Raw genomic sequence first — 19229 nt, 5'->3', positions numbered from 1 at the left:
CACATAGGCCTGTCAAATGTCAGAGCTACGTTACAGGAAATATTTAGTTAATTATGGAGTTATTAAGTAAGCAAAATTTATATTAAGGACTTTTTTAAAAAAGTCTAACCTCTCATTTTTCATTCCTACTTCTAAACCCCAATTTGCCATGAGTAAGAAACCCGGAAATAGAGAGATGCGAGGTAGAGGGTTGGACCTCGTGTGTGTGTGTGTGTGTGTGTCTGTGTGTGTGTGTGGGGAGAGAGAGAGAGAGAGAGAGAGAGAGAGAGAGAGAGAGAGAGAGTGAAGTACTCCAGTCGGCACCCTTGGGGAGAAACCATCCAATCAACCGGCTACCATCTGATTTGATCTGATTCATTTGGGAATATCGATCCGTGCCGATCAATAAGGATACTTCATTCCCGAGGAAACTTTGCGCAAAGCTCTCTGCAGCATCCTCTCCACCGGCACGCGGACGAACCTGCGTTTTTCTCGCCTATAAAATGGTCATAACGCAACTAACACCCCCCTGCGCTCACTCATAAGTGCCCACGGGTCGCGTTTTGGCTCGGATGCGCGGCAGAGGAGGTCCGGATCAGGCACACGGTGTCCCCTCAACAGAGAGGAGAAGTGAGCAGGACGAGCCGCGGGGGGAATACAAATTCTAGCTGTGAAAGAGAAACGTCCGACGAGAATAATGAGGCGAGCTGCCGGCACGGAGCGCTAACACCGAGGAGATTCAGCTTATTTCCTGCCAGGCTGCCGCTGCTGTCCGCCTCCAGCCCCGAAGAGGAATAAAACAAGACATCCAGTGAAGCGTTGGTGAGATTTAAACGGAGGGATGACAGTCAAGCTGGACTTTGAGGAGTGTTTGAAAGACTCTCCGCGCTTCAGGTAAGAGCCTCACCTGTGCTTGGCTGCTGATAGGGATGTAGTCCATATAAAGGGGGGCTGAACTCTGACTCCCGGCTGCAAAACACCCCCAAAAAAGGGGGGATAAACCTCATTTGACTGATAAAAAAGCTAAATATTCTTTGATTATTTTCCTTTTTGCAGGTCAACACTGCAATATCTCCATGCTAGTGGCATTTCAGACTCCAGAAATGACTTTTTAGGCATTCTTTATTTCTTTATTAGTCAGTTTGAACTGCTGATGCCAACAATAAGCAGTCCCTCTGGCTCTGAGGTCCAGCCATGTCCCTGCTAGTGTTGGGGGTCAGTGAAAGGAATGAGACACTACCTGCAGGCCTGCAGGGCTGACAAAGCTGATCTGAGGTCTGATGTTGCTCCTCCAGGCCTCTGCGAACCTCAAAGCTTACGTCGTCCCAGGATATTCAATATTGTTTTTCAACATCTTTTAGGAGGAATATGGCTTATGTGTGATGCATAGCAAACATGTACTTTTGCTGTTTCTGCCCTTTTCTGATATTCGCATCAGTCCCAGAAGCTTTCTTGGCGCCGCCCATGCAAAGAGCTACTTACTATCTTTAGTTTAAGCCTATAAAACTTCATTTAAAGCCTCTGAAGGTCCTAACTGTGCTGTCAGTGTAGCTCTTCTGCAAGTCAGACACGGCCTACAATCAATTGTCTTTCAACACAGTGTCAGCATCTGGTGTAATCAAAAGGGAAGTGTGGCTAAATTGGTTTTGCAAGCAGCTGAAGAGAGAGTTTGGCAGAACTTGGGTGCGCCCTGCCCTGATAGTTTTTGGCATCCTGCCTGAGTCACAGTGGCTGGTGTCGCCCCTGCCAGCTGATTTGGCATATTTCAATCCCGAGCCTCCTTTTCTCCCTCTCCCTGTCTCTCCGTTGCCCATATTGAATTTACGAGTCTTGCACAGTGGTGGAAAGTTTGACTTGTGGCAGCTGCAGTGGTGAGGTCTCGTGTCAGGCTGAGAGCAGAGGAAGGAGTGAAGGGAAGGGAAGGAAAGGAGGGAGGCTCACGCACACAAAAAACACTGTCAACTGAACAGATAAGTCGAGAATGCGGTTTAAAGAAAGATAGAAACTGCTCTGACAGCTCATGACAGCCACTCAAATGTGCTGCCTCCTGTTGCTAGGTAACGACAAGGCAGGAGGGCAACAGGAAGTGAGGCGAGATGTGCTGAGGTGATCAACAGGAGAGACAGGAAGTGTGTTTTTTCTGCGGGGAGAACCACGGCGGAAACTCACTTTTAGCTCTGTCTTAATTTGCTCGCTTGCTGCATCCAGAAACTGTGACACTAATTAAGAGAGAAATGAAAAGGATGTTGCCTCTTTAACAAAGGAATCTTTTTTTTTTAATCTTCCTTCCCTCTGGCCTCCTGGAGGCGTTTTTCTATCCTCTCCTCTCCTTTCTTTCCTTCGCTCCTTTGCTGACTTGTCATTTGGTCGTATTTCAAGAGGACATGACCTCAGACTTTGATTCAAACATCCCCGCACTAACAAACACAGAAACACAAACAGTTACTGTCTGTCCAGGCCCTCCTCTTTTGTCTCTCCACTCTCTTTTTTTCTTCCTCTGCCTCCCTCTCTCTCTCTTTCTGTCTCTTTCTGTCTCTCTGTATCTCTGTACTGTTGGTGGAAGGCAGCGGAAACCACATGGTTGAGCCGTTGGTAGAAGAAGAGACGAGATGCAGAAAGAGATACTGACTGTGACGCTAATAACCGACAAACTAGCCACGCACAGGACCTCTGAGGCGCTTTTGTGCACATGTGTAGGAGATGTTTGAGAAGGCCACAGGGCTTAAGCGTATTAATCCATTACTTACAACTAATTACTTGCAAGAGGACCCAATCAACAGGCCCACACATTTCCATGACTCTACACCAAAGCGCCATTCAAACCCACAGAAATCCACAGTGCTGCTCAAGATCTCAGGTTCCTAAAAATACCAAAAAACATGTCATGGTATATAACAATGTAGCACAAAAAGATGCACGGGAATTTTCCAGTCCATAAAACCACAAAGTATATGTTTGCATTTGCATGCGTAAGCTTGAGGGGAAATGTTATGCAGGCAGATCAGGGTCAAATGTTTGAAAGTTTGAAAAACAAAGTATACATGAAAAGTTTGAAAATGAAAGTTTAAGTTTGAACCCTGAAAAAATAATTCTGCAATAATAGTAAAAAAAAATTAATTGTAGTAAATGTTGAGATTGCAATTTAAATACTAAAACACTGCTGTAATTGTGCCATAGTTAGGTAAAGGGCTGTCTTTCGTCTGTAGTCCCTGGACAAAAGTTACATATAAGATTAGCATTTTTTTAAATATTACTGAAAAAGTTTATAAGCCCTTAGAGCAAATAATAAAAAAAGAGTATTACTGTTTGTAAAGACGTCATAATGCCACAGCTAGCTGCATAAGCACAATACACGGCATGTAAAGCCCGAAAATTAGTATTACTATTGAAGTTAATAGAAAAATGAGCTGAACAAGACAACATTAATGTGTAAAATGTAAGAAAATTCTTTAAAAATATTCCGAAAAGTGAAAGAGTGTGACAACTGTGAATAGTTAATCGATTATTAACATTTTTGTCAATTAGTTGCCTGTCAGTTGACTAATTAATGAATTAACCAATCGTTTCAGTACTACCCCCAACCTTTCACCTGATTGGCTTGGCGCTGATTGCTCTCTATAACATGCAATGTGAATATTAGCACATCGATTTGTGACTGGAAGTGAATGTATGGGGACCTTTGACACCAAGTGTTTGTGTGTGACGTTGTGTATTTGTGTGTGTTTCAGAGCTGAAATTGAGGTGGTCCAGAACGATGTGAGTGAACTGGAGACGCGATTAGACAAGGTGAGATACACGCACCCACACCTACACACAGTTTTATTATATCATATTGACTCACTGCTTTACTCTCAGAAACTTTACCTCTGACATACACACACACACACACACACACACACACAAACACACACAGTCACACACATACACAGATTGAGACAGGTATCAGTGGTGGTTGGACACACACTCCCCATGTGAAGAGGCAGTGAAGTGAGAGGTGGGTGGCAGCGGTTGAGGTGTTCCACCTGACTGCAAGCAGGAAGTAGCTACAGATGCTGCTTCCCCATCGTACTGTCCACAGTGGAGAGAACTACTTTGTTCTGCTTTGACGCGTTATCGTTTATTCCCCGTTTGCGTGTTTGTGTTGATACACGTTACAGTTTCAGATCTATTCATCTGCTGGAGGGGTCACATGCTGCGTTTCTGTTCCTCGTTGATACTGAATTAGCGTAAATAAAATGGCATGTTACGCTTTGCTGTTTATGACTCTGCAGCTCTTACGGTTCTAGAGAAAGCACGTGGTTGATTTAGCTTTCCCTGCAAAGCATCATACAAGTGAGTAATTCATGTGAGGCAGCAGGGATTCTGTAGCTCAACTCTGACCTCACTGTCTAAGAAAGAAAGAGAAATTTCCCTGCTCGCATGAGTAAAAGACAATTTGATTGAGGTATTAAAAGTAATCCTGTTTTCTGCTCTGCCATGATACCATTCCTGTGGTATCATGCTCTAACATGCCTTGTCTGCAGACAGATAAAACAGTTAGACATAAACATGTAGTCCATGGTGGAGGAAATAACCAAACCCTGTACAGGAATAAAGGTTTTAACACAGTGTAAAAGTAAAAGTTTTATCAGCAAAACACACTCAAAGTACCAAAAGAAAACATACTCACCGTACAATTAAATTATGTTGAGTTATATATTTACATTTTTATATTATTGGATTGTTATTGCTGTTACATTATTGTATATGTACCACTGTAACGCTGTAGCTGGTCTGGGTGGAGTTAGTTTCGACTTTTTCACATGCTGCTATCTTAATCTATTGCAGTATATCATATTTTATAAAATGGTCAGATGTTTTGTACATAATAAAAGGAGTATAAATGCAAAATTTCCTCTTGAAAAAATAATGGGCTGGAAGTATTTAGTAGCACAATATAGCTCAAAATTGTACTCAGGTTTCCGACCTTTCAGAGATTTTGAAACCAACGGACGTCCTCGAAAGAGAGTTAACCCACCATATTCCCCATGATGCCTTCACTGTCCCAGTTTAATTGTATAAATGCTGCCAGCGTGGAAAAGATTGACTGATGCAATAGCTGGTCATTATTATCTGCCACACCATGGCTTAGCAGATACATTAGCATCAGTGTAAATGTTGGATAAAATAAAAGAAACTGTAGTACATTAAAAGTTCCTTCATATTCAGACAGATGTTTTCACATATTCCTGCTGATCAGACCTCTGCTCCAGTTAATAAGATCAACCAACTTAGAATAGCAATAAAGAGGATAAAGGTGTAGGTTCTGCAATGCTAGCATGTGTAGCAAAGCCAGATAGATGTCAAGATGCTAATAAATGCTAGAATGTAGCGCTAATAGTAGAACAAGAAGAGTCATATAGTCGCAAAGTGACTCAGAAATGCCAGTTAAACAGCAATGTTTGAATGTTTGCTAACACTAGCTATCGTTGGCTCCATGTGCTATTGTATTTGTATTTACTTTTATATATAGTTTGAATTATAGATGAATATATAGAATGTGAAGCCACACTAATCAATTTGCATTAACAGTGGATCAAATGATTAGCGATTAGCGATTAGTGACACACCACAGATTTATCACAGACTCTTCAGTTGACTCTCAGCTCTGTAAACTTCATAGCGTGTTTCAGCTCGTTGTTTTAGCTTCACAGTCCACAACACTGCTGTTTTGGCTCTCTTCAGGGCCATTTGCAGGCAAAGCTAGCTAGCCTTAGTTGGAACTGTTGAACATGGCGTAGCATTTAGCAGCTAAAAAGCGATATTTCCCCCAGGAGTTGGTGGAGACAAAAAACTGAGCCAAAAGAAGAGTAAATATTGGACTTACATTTGTTGGGTGCTAATGTTGCTCCCTGCTAGGCTGTTAGCAACAACAACAACTTTATGTTATGTTGTGTTTACGGCTTGCTCCACTCCCAAGAGGCCAAAAAAATCAATTCATGTACCTTTAGTCTCCAATACAAACATATTTTATTTACTGAATATTACTTTAAAGTTTAAACTGCTTAATATGTCAGCTAATGTTGTATGTATGAGAACCGTTGTAGCCTATACCTTTATATGTCTTGCCTCAGTACATGTCTTTGTGTGAAAAACCCCTTAAACTCTTGGTCTGTTTTTGAACAATTAAATAATGGTGGTATATAAAATCCAGCTCTTAAAATCCAGTAATACTCTGGCTCTAATGCATTTTAATGAACTCCAGACAGTATTTAACAGAAGCTGGAGGTTATATTCAGCATGTGCAGTGATTATGTTCGATTAGAATAACCTCTTAACTCTGGCTGTTTCATTGCCTTAATGTGTGGACTCCTGGAATAACCCCTCATTATGTTTAATTATTATACATACTGATTATGAGCGGACGTTTGGCCCCTCGAGCATTTCTTGTTTGAGGAGAAATCTGACCGCGGTGCTGCTTGTTTGTGTCATCCAGCTGGTGAAACAATGCCAGGCCATGCTGGAGGCAGGCAGGGTCTACTGCCAGACCAGCAAGGGCTTCGTCAACGGCCTCCGGGAGCTGGGACACCACTGCTCCGGGGACAAGATGATGGAGGTGAAAGCAGCACAGTGGCATGCAAGTCGTCAGGGAGTTATTTTTAGGCTTGTGTTATTTCTGCAGAGTATAATGTAAAATTTCTGCCCCGCAGGAGTGTTTGGACAAATTTTCCAAAAAGCTGTCTATCATCTTGGAGGCACAGGGGGTGAGTCTGTCTGTCTGGGGCTTTGACCTTTCGTCTTTGCGCCACGACCTCTTTTCCCGTCATGACACTTGTCAGCGGCGGTGTGTGGTGGCGTGGTCAAACCAAGCTGCAGCACACTGCCGAACACGTTTCATTTGACACGTTCAACAGCAGTCTGTGCTCGCTGTGGTAGACTTGCCTCTCTCTTTTTTCCCTTTCAGGACATGATTGAGACCACGCAGAAGTCAGTCAAGACGAAGCTGCAGAACTTTGTCAAAGAGTGAGCAAGCTGCTTTGGCGGCCTTCCCTGTTTGTTGCATCGAATCGTCTTGTTTTTGGTGCCTCTCTCTCACCAGCATTAGTACACCCGGCGACCTTCTTCAGCCTGAGTCACTCCCCTGCGTGTCTGCCAAAATTTAGCACATGAAAAAAATATTAGAGGCTTATGATCCTTCATTTTCCTTCTCCTTGTACTTTGGCTTGCAGTCTGCTCTTATTAGTGGGAATGATATGGTGGATTAGACCAGAGAGAGAGGATATAGCATGTGACAATAGCGATTAGCTGGATTTTTAGCCAGTGACACATCCTGAATGTGGTTTAACCATCTGAGCTTGCAGGTCTGTTATCAAATGGCAGACAGGCATGCATGAAAGCTGATGCTGTTGTCTTCAAGTAGGTTTTATCGAGTATAATATACAGGGCAAAAAAGTAATGTGGATTACGTGATGCAGCAACAGTGCTGATAGGCTGTGGTGCAGTGTAATTATCGTAATATTACAGAAAAAATATAAGAAGAAGAAGAAGTTGCATGCATAATAACCAATAATGAATCATAAAAAATGAAATGATAAAAATACAAAAAAGTATTGTATGCAGTGCAAAGTGCTTCTATTCAAATAAGCATTAACCCCTTACTTGTAAATTATATAAATTTGCAGGTAAATAACCTAGAAAATGGGGACAAACCTTCAAGAACAACCTGTTATTTTCTTTTAAAATTAACAAATCTATTTATTATACATCTTCCAGCATCCCCCTTTAAACTCTCCAAGATAATAGCCAACATATATGTAGTTTCCTCAACAGCCAAATTTTCATATAAGCTTATTTGTCCGATAAAGGTTAAGTCCTTGCGGAAGCAGGGCGATCACACCGAACTTTCCTGTTTTCTCGCCGTCCTGTCTTCCAGGGATGTGCGTCGGTTCAAGGACGTGCGCAAGGAGTTTGAGCGCGGCAGCGAGTCCCTGGAGGGGGCGCAGGTGAGGAACGCTCAGGCCCCACGGGGGAAGCAGCACGAGGTGGAGGAGGCGAGCAATGCTCTGCTCAATGCACGCAGGGCCTTCCGGTCTGAGGCCCTGGATTACGTCCTGGAGGTGAGAAAGAACTCTCTCCTCTGCCTGCGGCCCCTGAAAGACTGACGCTCTTAATGCAGCGGAGTCTTACACACCTGCACCAGGAACTGCACTTTACTCAGCTCTTTGCACTTGACATTGATCTTAATCTTATCTTTGCACTTTTGTGTGCAGGATGTGTTTGTATTTTTTGGCTTGATCTGCTGCTTTTCAAATTTTCATTGGTATATGATGTTATTTTATTTATATGTAAATATATAGATTTTATTTCATTGACTATTGACTGTGGCTGTTTATTGTCACCAATATATCACCTGTGTGTTAATGCCTGCATGCAAACCAGATTTCCTCGGTGCTTAAAAATGATAAAGTTTGAGTATTAATTCATTAACCTGCATGTGTGTGTGCATAAAAACAGACATATACAGGGTCCACTTCAGCTTAGACATTGTCACATCGCCAGTGCATCCAGGTACCAAAAACAGGCTGGATAACATATACAAGCGCACGTCTGATTATAGTTGCGCTTTTGCTGCTTTGAATGATAACAGGTTTGCCTCGGGGCTTCTCTCCAGATTTGTGGCTGTCAGAGGTTTAACTGGTCAGTGAATGTTCTTGGTTATGGGAACATGAACTGTCTCTAACCACTACTTCCCTTTGTTTCAGATAAATGTCATCGAAGCCAAGAAGAAGACTGACATTCTGATGGCAGTGAGTCCACGTTGACCTATTTTAAGTTCGGCATTCTGCTTTTGTAAATCCGTGGGGTCTTCATCTATACTGTCGGTGCATAATCGTGCCATCGCTGTGCTGTGTGTGCCAATGGAAAAGTTTAGTTTTGCTGGATTTGCTCAGGGTATCTTCAGCAATGTAAAAGTAAATGTAAGAAGACTTCTTGCAAATGATTTATCTTGCTGTCGTGTCAGGTGCTGTCGCTGATGGAGGCCCAGGCCCAGTTCTTCCAGCATGGCCACCAGTCTCTGTCAGAGCTGGACGATTATCGGCAAAAACTGAACGAAGAGGTAACTGCTTGTTAGAGCCCGAGTGATTTGGTTTCCTTTGATACACTCTTTTCACCACAAGTGCAACTAAACTAAATAACAGCTGGACAGGAAAAGAGACTTTGAGTGCTTGGTAAGAGTCTGAAAGAGGGGACATTGGCAGTATGTTGTGTGGAGCCTAAAGATGTTGTAAGCACGACTTTGACCTTCATGTGATTCATGATATATGTTTGATTTTGGCTGTGAGGAATAAGAAGGCATGCGAAAGAAAGCACCTCAAAGGTCAAGATAACCTGATACAGGAAACAAAGACTGTGTTTACATGGCTGAGTCTGATTTCAACATTTGTTCAGTTGGTCTCAGACCTAAGCAGACTGACTGGTTATGGCCAAACCAGCTAAAGATATCCTGTGGAGTTGGTGGTACTATCTCACCTCAGGCTCCAGCAGCTGTTCTGGAGCTTACATTTGTCTCACATGAGCTTCATCAGCAGATGAAATTAGCCCAGTTGTGGAGTTGTAGATGTCCAAATTCTTCCATTTCTTACAGAATTCGTGTCCATGCTGGCTTAAAAGTTGAAACTGAAAGCGAAGTCTTGACCTTTGGAGCAACAATGTGCAAAAATCTCACCACAAAGTCCCTTTAGAAGCTGCTCTGGAGCTTTTGACCATACCAGTCAATACTCCTTATCCCCTGTGGAGGCTTTGACTAGTGGTGGAATATTTGGAAGAGCAGGTCTCTGTATTGTTTGTATCTGCTGCTCAACATCATGACTACAAGAATGCAGAGGTGACATGATGGGGCTGGAAGTAAGGAAAAGCAAAGTTTTGCTACACAAAATTCTGCAGTTTTTCCTTGTTTTTTTTATTTGCACCTTTCTCTAAAGTTTGTCTTTTTGTTGAGAAATGTCAGGTAGTTTGCCTCCCCTAGCCTCTAACGATTATTCAAGTGACAAAATTAGACAGTTTTTGACATGGCACAAGCAAAACTCTGAGTAATGGATTCTGACAGTGGAGGTTTTAAACTTTTAAAAAGGCTTTGCAGATGATCTATGAGACAGGGAATGTTTATTTTGGCTTAGGGATACACCAGATATTGCTAAAACATGTTGAATTTTAACAAAAACATGGTCCCTTTAATGATGAGATCCAGAAAGTCGTTTGGATTGCATTAGATGAGTTCTTGGCATCGTTCCAAGGGGGGCAGAGCCAAGGAGTCACAAGATGACATCACACCTACATCGTGACAGGAAGACATGAGCAACAACAGGAAATATTTCACATGGCTGTGTGCGTTTGTGTGTGTGTGTGTGTGTGTGTGTGTGTGTGTGTGTGTGTGTGTGTGTGTGTGTGTGTGTGTGTGTGTGTGTGTGCGTGCGTGACTTCCTGGTCGTTGACTGACTGAACTGGAAAGACTTTTTTGCACCGTCAACCTTGACCATCAGCAGTATGATTGTTGAGAGATTTTGCTAAATGTCGTGAATTTGAAACAGGAAATGAATTTGTCAGCGTTCACCGGCCCCATCAAACCACAACAAAGCTCTTCCTGTTTCAACAGGAAATGAGAGGAATAATCAGATGAGAGAGACACACTGAGGAATAATTCGCTAAACAAACTCTCTGCAAGAGAGTGTTGTTGTTCCTCAGTTTGGTGCAGGATGTAGGAAGAGGTTCGACTCTTCCTAATTCCTGTTTCCTGAAGAGCAAAGGCTGCAGGAGTGATAACCTACCCTGAACTCGTTTATGTCTCTCTGTTTGTCTTCCTCACAAACATGTAGAGGGGAAGCATATGTACGAACCAGACTCCATGCATTTCTTTCAGGTTTTTAGAACATTTATCTTTAAATAAGTGAAATCTTTCAATGGTTGTCTTTTAATTACATTTCCAACAGACCCCAACTGTTTCCCCTTCTGATAGTTTATTTTCTCATTTCACTCGTTTCTAACAGTTTAATTTTTGTTTTTCCAATCTCACCAAACGCATTTAAATTCACATTGTTTCTTCACATTGTACTCAGGCTTTCCATACATCCTATTTAGTTAAGGACTGGGTCATATAAAAGTGTAGAAAAGTCCTAATATCTTTAACATGGTTGATGTTTATGAGAGTTATAAAAAAGGCAATAATATAAACCATTTAAAAATCAGTTTTTGTGTGGAGCATGACCTCTGTGCCTATTTCTGCCTTAACAGCACACTCAGTTTGTCCTAAACTCTGCCCGGGAGAAGAGAGATATGGAACAAAGACACTGTGCAATAAAGAAGAAGGTAATACACTGACAAAAAAAATGTAGAAAAGGGCTCTGAACCAGAAACTTTGATAATAGCTTTTGTATCTCTGCAGTCATTTCAGCGTCACTAATCGACTTCCTGAATATTTCTAGGATGTGTCCTACGATGATTCCATCATGGACTTCAATGCCGACGCAGCTAACGGGATCGCCATGGAGGGATACCTCTACAAGAGAGCCAGCAACGCCTTCAAGACCTGGAGCAGGTACAAGTTTACCCACAGAATGTCTCCCGCAGAACAGCTGCATTGTCTTTTATGCTTTTCTCCCACCACACAGCTCACTAAAAGGACTCAACTGTCCACTGTGGCGCAGAATAGTTTCTAAACTGTGTGCTTTTCTGTCTGTGCTGCTGCATCAGTGAATCCAGCAGCTTAATCCTTGATTTTAAGACCTTTTCCTTTTTTTTTCTCCCCTTCAGGCGTTGGTTTTCAATTCAGAAAAATCAGCTGGTGTATCAGAAGAAATTCAAGGTATATTTTAAGTTAATGTCACTATTTTTAAAGGAGGTGATCTTCTTAGAACATTTGACTTGCCAAACATAGAACCTCTGTGGATACACACCAACATTCATCATAGCAGGCACAGTCTTGACCTGCATGTGTGTCGTGTCTGCGCCTCTCTCAGGACCAGCCTACAGTTGTGGTGGAGGACTTGCGTCTTTGCACAGTCAAGCCCTGCACTGAAAATGAGAGACGATTCTGCTTTGAAGTGGTCTCGCCGTCAAAGTGAGTGTGTGTGTGTGTGTGTGTGTGTGTGTGTGTGTGTGTGGGCGACCATGTTTGTGTGCATTTGTGTATTTAAGCGATGCTTGTGAATTTTCAGCTGCCTTAAGTGTGAGGATTAGAGTGTCATGCAAAAGAGTGTGTGGCGCGTGTGGTTGTGAGATTTTTTCCATGTTCATTTTTCATGCACTGAGAAAAGAGGTGATCACAATGTGTGTGTTTGTGTTTGTATGTGTGTGTGTGTGTGCGTAGGTGTTGTTTGTTGCAGGCAGATTCAGAAAGGCAGCAGCAGGCGTGGATCAGCGCCGTCCAAAACAGCATCGCCTCAGCCTTTCAGGAGCGCAGGGAGGACCCACACAGCCCAGTGAGAATATGCACACACACACACACACACACACACTATATTCTATATCTGCATTTTCCAGTGGGAGTCTAATCCGAGGAGCTGTGTGCCTTTGTGTGTCTCCTCATTCCTTTATGTGTGTTTGTGTGTGTGTGTGTATGTGTGTGGTTATCAGAGACAGCGTTGCAGCTCGATGTCTCTGAGCAGTTTGGGAGGAGGGGGAGGAGGAGGAGGAGCGGATCAGGAGAGCGAGGGCCGCAAGGCGCTGGAGGAGGTTCAGGCGATCCCAGGGAACAAGCAGTGCTGTGACTGCGGGGAGCCCGGCCCTGATTGGGCCTCCATCAACCTGGGCATCACGCTTTGTATCGTCTGCTCAGGGATACACAGGTACACACACATCACACACACACACACACACACACACACACACTTGGCTTGAAACCTTAGCTTTAATGTTTTCCTTCTCTAACAGGAGCCTGGGAGTCCATTTCTCCAAAGTCCGCTCCCTCACTCTGGACTCATGGGAGCCAGAGCTCGTTAAGGTAATTTAACCATTTAGCTGCAGCAGCTTCACAGCCTCATTACTGCCTTTTCTGTATGCACGTGTAATGATTATGTAACGCATTATGTAACAGTTTACTTTAAATGAACTCTCCAAATGGAGTGGCCAGCTCTGATATGTATTCACATTTGTCTTGTTTCTTTGCTTCCTTCAGTTGATGTGTGAATTAGGAAACACAGTAATCAACAGGATCTACGAGGCCCGGATCGATGAGATCACCATCAAGAAGCCGCACCCCTCCAGTCCCAGGTACTAACAATCAACTCAACTTTAAAGGGGCAATTCGCTGATTTTACACAGAGAAAGTGCTCCTCCTTCTGTTGCATTATGGGAGATGTAGGAGCCAGCTTTTGTTGAGCAGGAGCGTAAAGGTCAGAGTGTCTCTGCCCCTGCTGCTTCTGTTTTGACTGCTTTTATTTTGATGTGTCTCATAACAATGCTGAATCAGAGGAGGACTGACTTTAAGTCAGGAGAAATGAGCCTGAGTGTCATTTATTCAACATTGTTTCTGTGTGTGTCAGTTTTTTTTGGTGTCCATGAAAGCAGCACACATGTACGTGTATCCAAGTAGTATATTGGGAGACAAAAAGTGCAGCAGTGGACAAAAAAACGTGTCATCTAAGGAACTTCTTTCCAAATGATAAAGATTTTCCAGCCTCTTGATCCGACATGATTGTAGCTGCAAAAACACTCAGCAGAAAATAAACAGACACACTCTTCATCTCCTCCTGCTGTTTCATTGGCGGCATTACACAAAGCTTCAACTTCCTGTGGCCGCTGGATTTGTAAGTTGATTGAAGACTGACTGTCTCCAGCTCTCCACGACTCATGTGCTGAGAAGCCCAGTGATCAGTTTAAAAAATGTCCCCTCTGCAAAGACCCATGCGGTTTGCAGATTATTGTATCAGTGGTCTACAACTCTGCTTATATCTTTACTTCCTCTTTTCTCCTCTCTGTTGTGTCGCAGCAGACAGGAAGCGCCACAGGTACACGATACAGATGGTTAACGTCATCGATGGTTGACTTAAGTCTCATCCGGAAGCTTGCTGTGAGGCTGCATGCTTTCCGCAGCATGAGCTTTCAGTCTTGTCTCGTCTGGGTTTACATTATTTGATAGCTTTTTTTAGTCTAACTCCCTTTTGGAATAGTACTTTTCTGCAGAAAGGAGGCACTTTGAGTCCTAAATAGACGTCTTTTTAACTGAATTTATGACTTCATTAAAAGACAATGAGTGCCTCAGGGATAAGTGTTTTGCATTCTTGCCTCACAGCTGCACAAGCAAGTTGTGGTGTCAACTGAGAGCATAAACACACTCGCAAACGCAGCCCTGCATGTCGGCTTCTTTTGTTTTCTACATTCTCATTTTATAACAGAAGACTGCTGAAGACTGACATGAATTCCCTTCCGTCTCTCTCATTGCCTCTTTCTGATCCATTATTTCCGTCCCCCAGAGGAGACAAGGAGTCGTGGATCCGATCAAAGTACGTTGAGAAGAAGTTTATCCAAAAGCTGCCCGAGACTGGCAGGAACCCCCCGCTGAGGCGATCCAGTGCCAGGAGGAACAGAGCGACCACGCAGGACCGGCCTGTACAGCGACCGCCGCTCAAGCCCAAACCAAACCGAGCCACCCTGCCTCGGGTCACAGGTAAACACTGACGGACAGATGGACACCAGCAGGCTTTTAAAGGTCTTAGAACTCCCCTGGTCGCTTGCTTGTTGTCTAGTCCGTCACTCAGTTTCTCTTGCTGATGTCGAAAAAGAGAAACACACACACACACACACACACACACACACACTCACACAATCCCCCATCTTGGTGATCCAGCAAAAGTTGTTAATCCTGAGGGTGATGTTGCAGTCAGCAGGATAAACCAGTAACCATGGCTCTCTCTCTTCCTCAGGGCTGAGCCCCAGTGACCTTGTCCAGAAAAACAATACAAGCTTTCACAAAGGTGAGATAAGACACACTGACACACACACACACACACACACATTGATACACATCTGACCTGACAACAAATACAAGCCAGACCATTTTGAAAAGCCACATTAAATCTGTTAAATTGAGCCTCTAGAGGAGAAAAGAGGAACAGAAACATGCGTCGGACAAAAGTTAACCCTCTGCCCCCTCAGACGTGGACGAGGAAGAGGAGGATCTGAGCGGACTTCATCCCGGGGCGCTGCTGTACCGCTCGGCGGCCCTGCAGAACTTCCCCGTCATGGCCGACGCCCTGGCCCACGGGGCCGACGTCAACTGGGTGAACGTGGGCGAGGAGTCCAGCACGCCGCTGATACAGGCCGTCACAGCAGTGAGTGAGGGGCCACTAGAGGGGCTTTATACATTTAGTCTCATGGTGTTAACCTGTTTGGACAAGGTGATGGCAGGGAGAGGTTCAGAGAGGATTATGAAGGTCGTTCGTATGTAAAAATATGTAAATGGCTGTTTCCTCACCAGAACGCCCTGGCAGCCTGCGAGTTCCTGCTGCAGAACGGCGCTAACGTCAACCAGGCGGACAGCAACGGGAGGGGGCCGCTTCACCACGCCACCATCCTGGGTCACACTGGGTACTGTCCTGCACATGGCGTCACACATACAGTCCCATTTCATAGGAAAATGGCCACAAACAGACAAAAAAAACTGACAAAGTGGAAAAAAAATGTGACGAAAAATGAATGTTTGGGTCAAAGGGTCATCATAAGCACAACTGACAGGCTGCGTAATTACAACAGTGACCAGTCTGATATGAAACAATGTGAAACACCAACACAGGTCAGTTTGTCAGGCAGAAAAGCAAGCGCAGGAATATAAACAGATTACTTTATATACACACAATCAAAGAAAATACACTTCAGCCTTCGGGCACAGTGCTTAAAACCATTAACGAAGCTGAATGTAGTCAACCTGTTCGCCCAAATGGCATTCTTGTGTTGGTTATAGTGTGAGATCTCAGCACAAAGGAAGCAGTGAATTGCAAGAAAATACAAAAGAGCCTCGTAAAGAGCTGCAAGCAAGCTGGAATCATAAAGACTTTTCGCAGCTCGACTTTTTATCTTCCTTTGCGCCGTTGATTTATAGGTGTTGGTGCCAAGTGTTTCATTTCAGAGCGGTGCAAAGTCGCCCACCGTGGCTTTCCAGCGACGTGTCGACTGCGTGAGCTTTGCCACATGACCGTGGTTGCTTATTTGGCGAGCTGAAAGCAGGAGAACGAAGATAACACGGAGTCCTACCTGTACTGCTTATCAGAAAGGTGGAGGCAGAATCTGGCTGTAATCTCATCTGGCCGGGGTCAGATTGCAGACTTCTGCTGTGGAGCATAATTTAAGAGTACAGTTCAGGATCAAAACCAGGAACTAAAAGTCCTCATTGTGCATTCCTGTTTGCACTTGAAGAAACATGAAACATCATGATGTTGTCCTCCTTATTTACTGTCGTGCAAGTCTGATGTTTGAATGCATGCACTGAAAAGACATGCATGGAAGACAAAGAAGGGAAAATCTTTAGACCTCTTGAAAACCAGGTTCTTGCAGTGGAACTGGCTGCAGAAAGCAGGGGTACAGTGTCAGGGGGGTCAGGTTTCTGAGTTGCACACTCACACTCTTTATGTGTCTCTTTGCTGTCCCAGTTTGGTTTGTCTCTTCCTGAAGCGGGGAGCAGACTACAACGCCAGAGACAAGAACCAGAAAGACCCCATAACGATCGCTGTGGACAACGCCAACGCTGACATCGTCACTTTGTGAGTATTCGAGACGAGAAAAACCTGCTCTGTGACCACGAGCTATCAACCGCAGCTTTATTCTCCCTAACTGATCTTCTCTGTTTCAGGCTGCGGATCGCCAAGATGAACAAGGAGATGCGGGAGATGGACGGAGCGTTCGGCCAATCAGGTCACTCAGGGGGGCAGGGAACTGGGGGTTCATTGGGCGGGACTGGAGGTGGACTGGCCCACACCAGGAAGAGTCTCCAGGCTATTAAAAACCATATAAGTGGCTGGGCTCTGGGAGGGCAGAATGATTAATGGAGATAGAAATCAGCCCAGGAGGAGAGACAGGAAGTGAGACTGGAATTAGCTTGTTTTTGGTTGTAAGCTAAAAGGAAAATGACATGTTTTCGTCGAGCTGTTACGCATCAGAAATCACTGCTTTTGCAGTGTCATGTGATGTTTATCTGCAGCGTCTGCAGGGAAATTATCCCGGCCTCCCACACATATCATTAAAGGAAGTGTGCGTCATCATTTCTAATAGAGAAAAAAAGGAAAATCGCCTTCATTGAGACAGCATCAAATCCAGTTCTTAAAGAGCCAGAACACAGGGTACGACAGCATAAAGGCAGAGTCTCAAGGACGTAACTGAAAACAGACGTATTGATCAGCCAAGACAGGGAGGTGTCCTGTGAAACAAATCGTGAGAGACATTCTTGCACTTTGAATTACAAATGCACATCATGCTGCACTTTGAAAACCCACAAAATCTCCAAATACCTTGTCAGTGGAGAGTGCAACACGTGGGTGTTTGCTGTTGTATAACTGAAGCTTAAGAAAATGTATATATAATAGAACTGCATCAAGCCTACTTTTTCTGATAATGTTTATGTGGGATATTTTTATATACAGTATGTACAGTGTTCTGGCTTTATCATCGTTTTTATTGATGTGTGTTGGACTGTCTTTTTCAGTCCAGTTTTATAAGCTAAATATAATGTTGGGTTTGGTTCTGAAGGACAATGTTTTCCTGCTATTCTGTGAATAGTGACGCAGTTTGTTATATATTTGTATTTATCAGGATTTCATGCTGTCAGCCAGGTCCTGAGCTTAAGATCAGCAGTGGGTTTTGTTTGCATTTTGTCATGTTGGCTTCTTTTCAAGCTGCAAAGTCCATTCTTTCATGATTGTCCTTTTGGTCAGCGTCCAGGCTTTTGTTAAGTTTCTTGCTGTATTCGGTTTACAATTCCAGCTTCACTCGTGAAGGAATGGATGTGAAGTGATGCTTTTGTCTGCTTGAGAACAACTGCTGGTCAGTATTTGACGTGCTGTGCTTTATCGTTGTGTGTCTTTGTCGTGTGCACTCATGTGCCTTTGCCTTCTGCCCGCTGAGATGTCCAACTGGTCTCAACTGCTTGTGCAGTGTGCCACCTACTGCAAACTAAGAGGTAAAGTGCATGTGCATGCCCAGATGTGTGTTTATTTGTTCAGTTGCATGCTTCTTGCTTCAGGGCTACGAGTCTAAATGTGTTCAGGAAATAGTTGGGTTTAGTTGCGGCTATTAAAACTGAATCTGTCCTCTTCAAAATGACGTAGCTTTTGATGAAAGATGTTCTAACACAGCTGTGTCATATTAAAATAGACGATGAGAAGCCAAGAATAAAAATCCAGAAGAGATGGCATTAATTTGAACATCATGTCTCAAGCTTAACAACTTTTAAGAGTTGTCGCACTCTTAAAAAAATCAAGTTTGAGGGCTCATGTCTTCATCTCTGCTCTTTACCAGGTGATGAAACCTACCAGGACATCTTCCGAGACTTTTCACACATGGCCTCCAACAACCCCGAGAAGCTCAAACGCCGCAGTGCAGACCCCAAAACTTAACTGGTTGTTGCCTCCTCTTCATCCCGCTGTACAATGCCACGTTCCTTTCAAACACACATACTGAAAACATGCTAATATCCGGCTCACAGGCATGTGGACACACACATTTTCCCTGGCTACCTGCCACATGTTCAGTCATAGCTCAGCTGGTGTTGACTTCAGAGAGGATGAACACACCAAACAGTGAATTCTTTGTGTGGACACGTCAGACCAGAACAATTGTACCCTAGTGGGAACACTGGAACAGCTTTATGAGACCAGCATGAGGTGTCTTTATGCGTAGCAGAGGGTAACAGCATCACTCTGCCAAGATTTCCTAATTAAATCCTGTAAATCTGTTGTTTTTTTAAAGATAAAATCTGTTTTTTTATGTTCCTCTGCCATTTCTTTTAAGTTGTTACATGAAAAAAAATGCAAAATTGCAAATGGACTTAACTTTTGTAAAGAGTAAAATTTTTACATTACACACACAATTCCACTGAATTGTAATGTAAACATGTTTTTACATTTGGGACATTTTTAGACTCTGTTAATGACTGTTAACATTAAACTGTATGAGGTACTTGAGATTCATGAACAAATAAACCACAATACAAACCTAACTTTCCAGTGTCTTTAAATATTTAACAATAATTAAAAGTCAAGTCAGTTACAAGACAATCTTTTCAATGA

The 19229-nt window shown here is 43.4% G+C and overlaps 1 protein-coding gene across 2 annotated transcripts; it reads left to right on the top strand.

Annotated features, from left to right (window-relative positions):
- Positions 1–281: 281 nt before the first annotated feature.
- acap1 (ArfGAP with coiled-coil, ankyrin repeat and PH domains 1) lies at positions 282–19159 on the top strand. 2 transcript variants are annotated; one of them, XR_006007954.1, is made up of 23 exons: positions 282–873; positions 3708–3765; positions 6455–6574; positions 6669–6722; positions 6923–6981; positions 7892–8075; positions 8721–8765; positions 8981–9076; positions 11248–11322; positions 11439–11551; positions 11767–11818; positions 11973–12073; positions 12323–12434; positions 12589–12800; positions 12886–12955; positions 13130–13224; positions 14427–14620; positions 14877–14927; positions 15109–15284; positions 15431–15540; positions 16599–16709; positions 16799–18121; positions 18460–19159. XR_006007954.1 is itself a non-coding variant. In XM_041964885.1 (23 exons), exons 1-23 carry the CDS (start codon positions 821–823, stop codon positions 18555–18557), a joined length of 2301 nt encoding a protein of 766 aa, XP_041820819.1. In that variant the 5' UTR covers positions 283–820; the 3' UTR covers positions 18558–19159. The 2 variants fall into 2 exon arrangements, 1 of the variants encoding a protein (XP_041820819.1); XM_041964885.1 differs by having other exon boundaries at positions 283–873; positions 16799–16860.
- Positions 19160–19229: the final 70 nt, after the last annotated feature.

This window comes from Chelmon rostratus, chromosome 23 (assembly GCF_017976325.1).
Source record: "Chelmon rostratus isolate fCheRos1 chromosome 23, fCheRos1.pri, whole genome shotgun sequence".
NCBI lineage: Eukaryota > Metazoa > Chordata > Actinopteri > Chaetodontiformes > Chaetodontidae > Chelmon > Chelmon rostratus.
This window is presented reverse-complemented; position numbering and strand designations above follow the sequence as displayed.

Bases quoted from the DNA above. Each gene is read 5' to 3' on its own strand.
- acap1 (XM_041964885.1), top strand. From the start codon at position 821: ATGACAGTCAAGCTGGACTTTGAGGAGTGTTTGAAAGACTCTCCGCGC. The intron at 3,766-6,454 runs GTGAGATACACG...TGTGTCATCCAG, and splicing joins TGGAGACGCGATTAGACAAG to CTGGTGAAACAATGCCAGGC. The intron at 14,621-14,876 runs GTAAACACTGAC...TCTCTTCCTCAG, and splicing joins CACCCTGCCTCGGGTCACAG to GGCTGAGCCCCAGTGACCTT.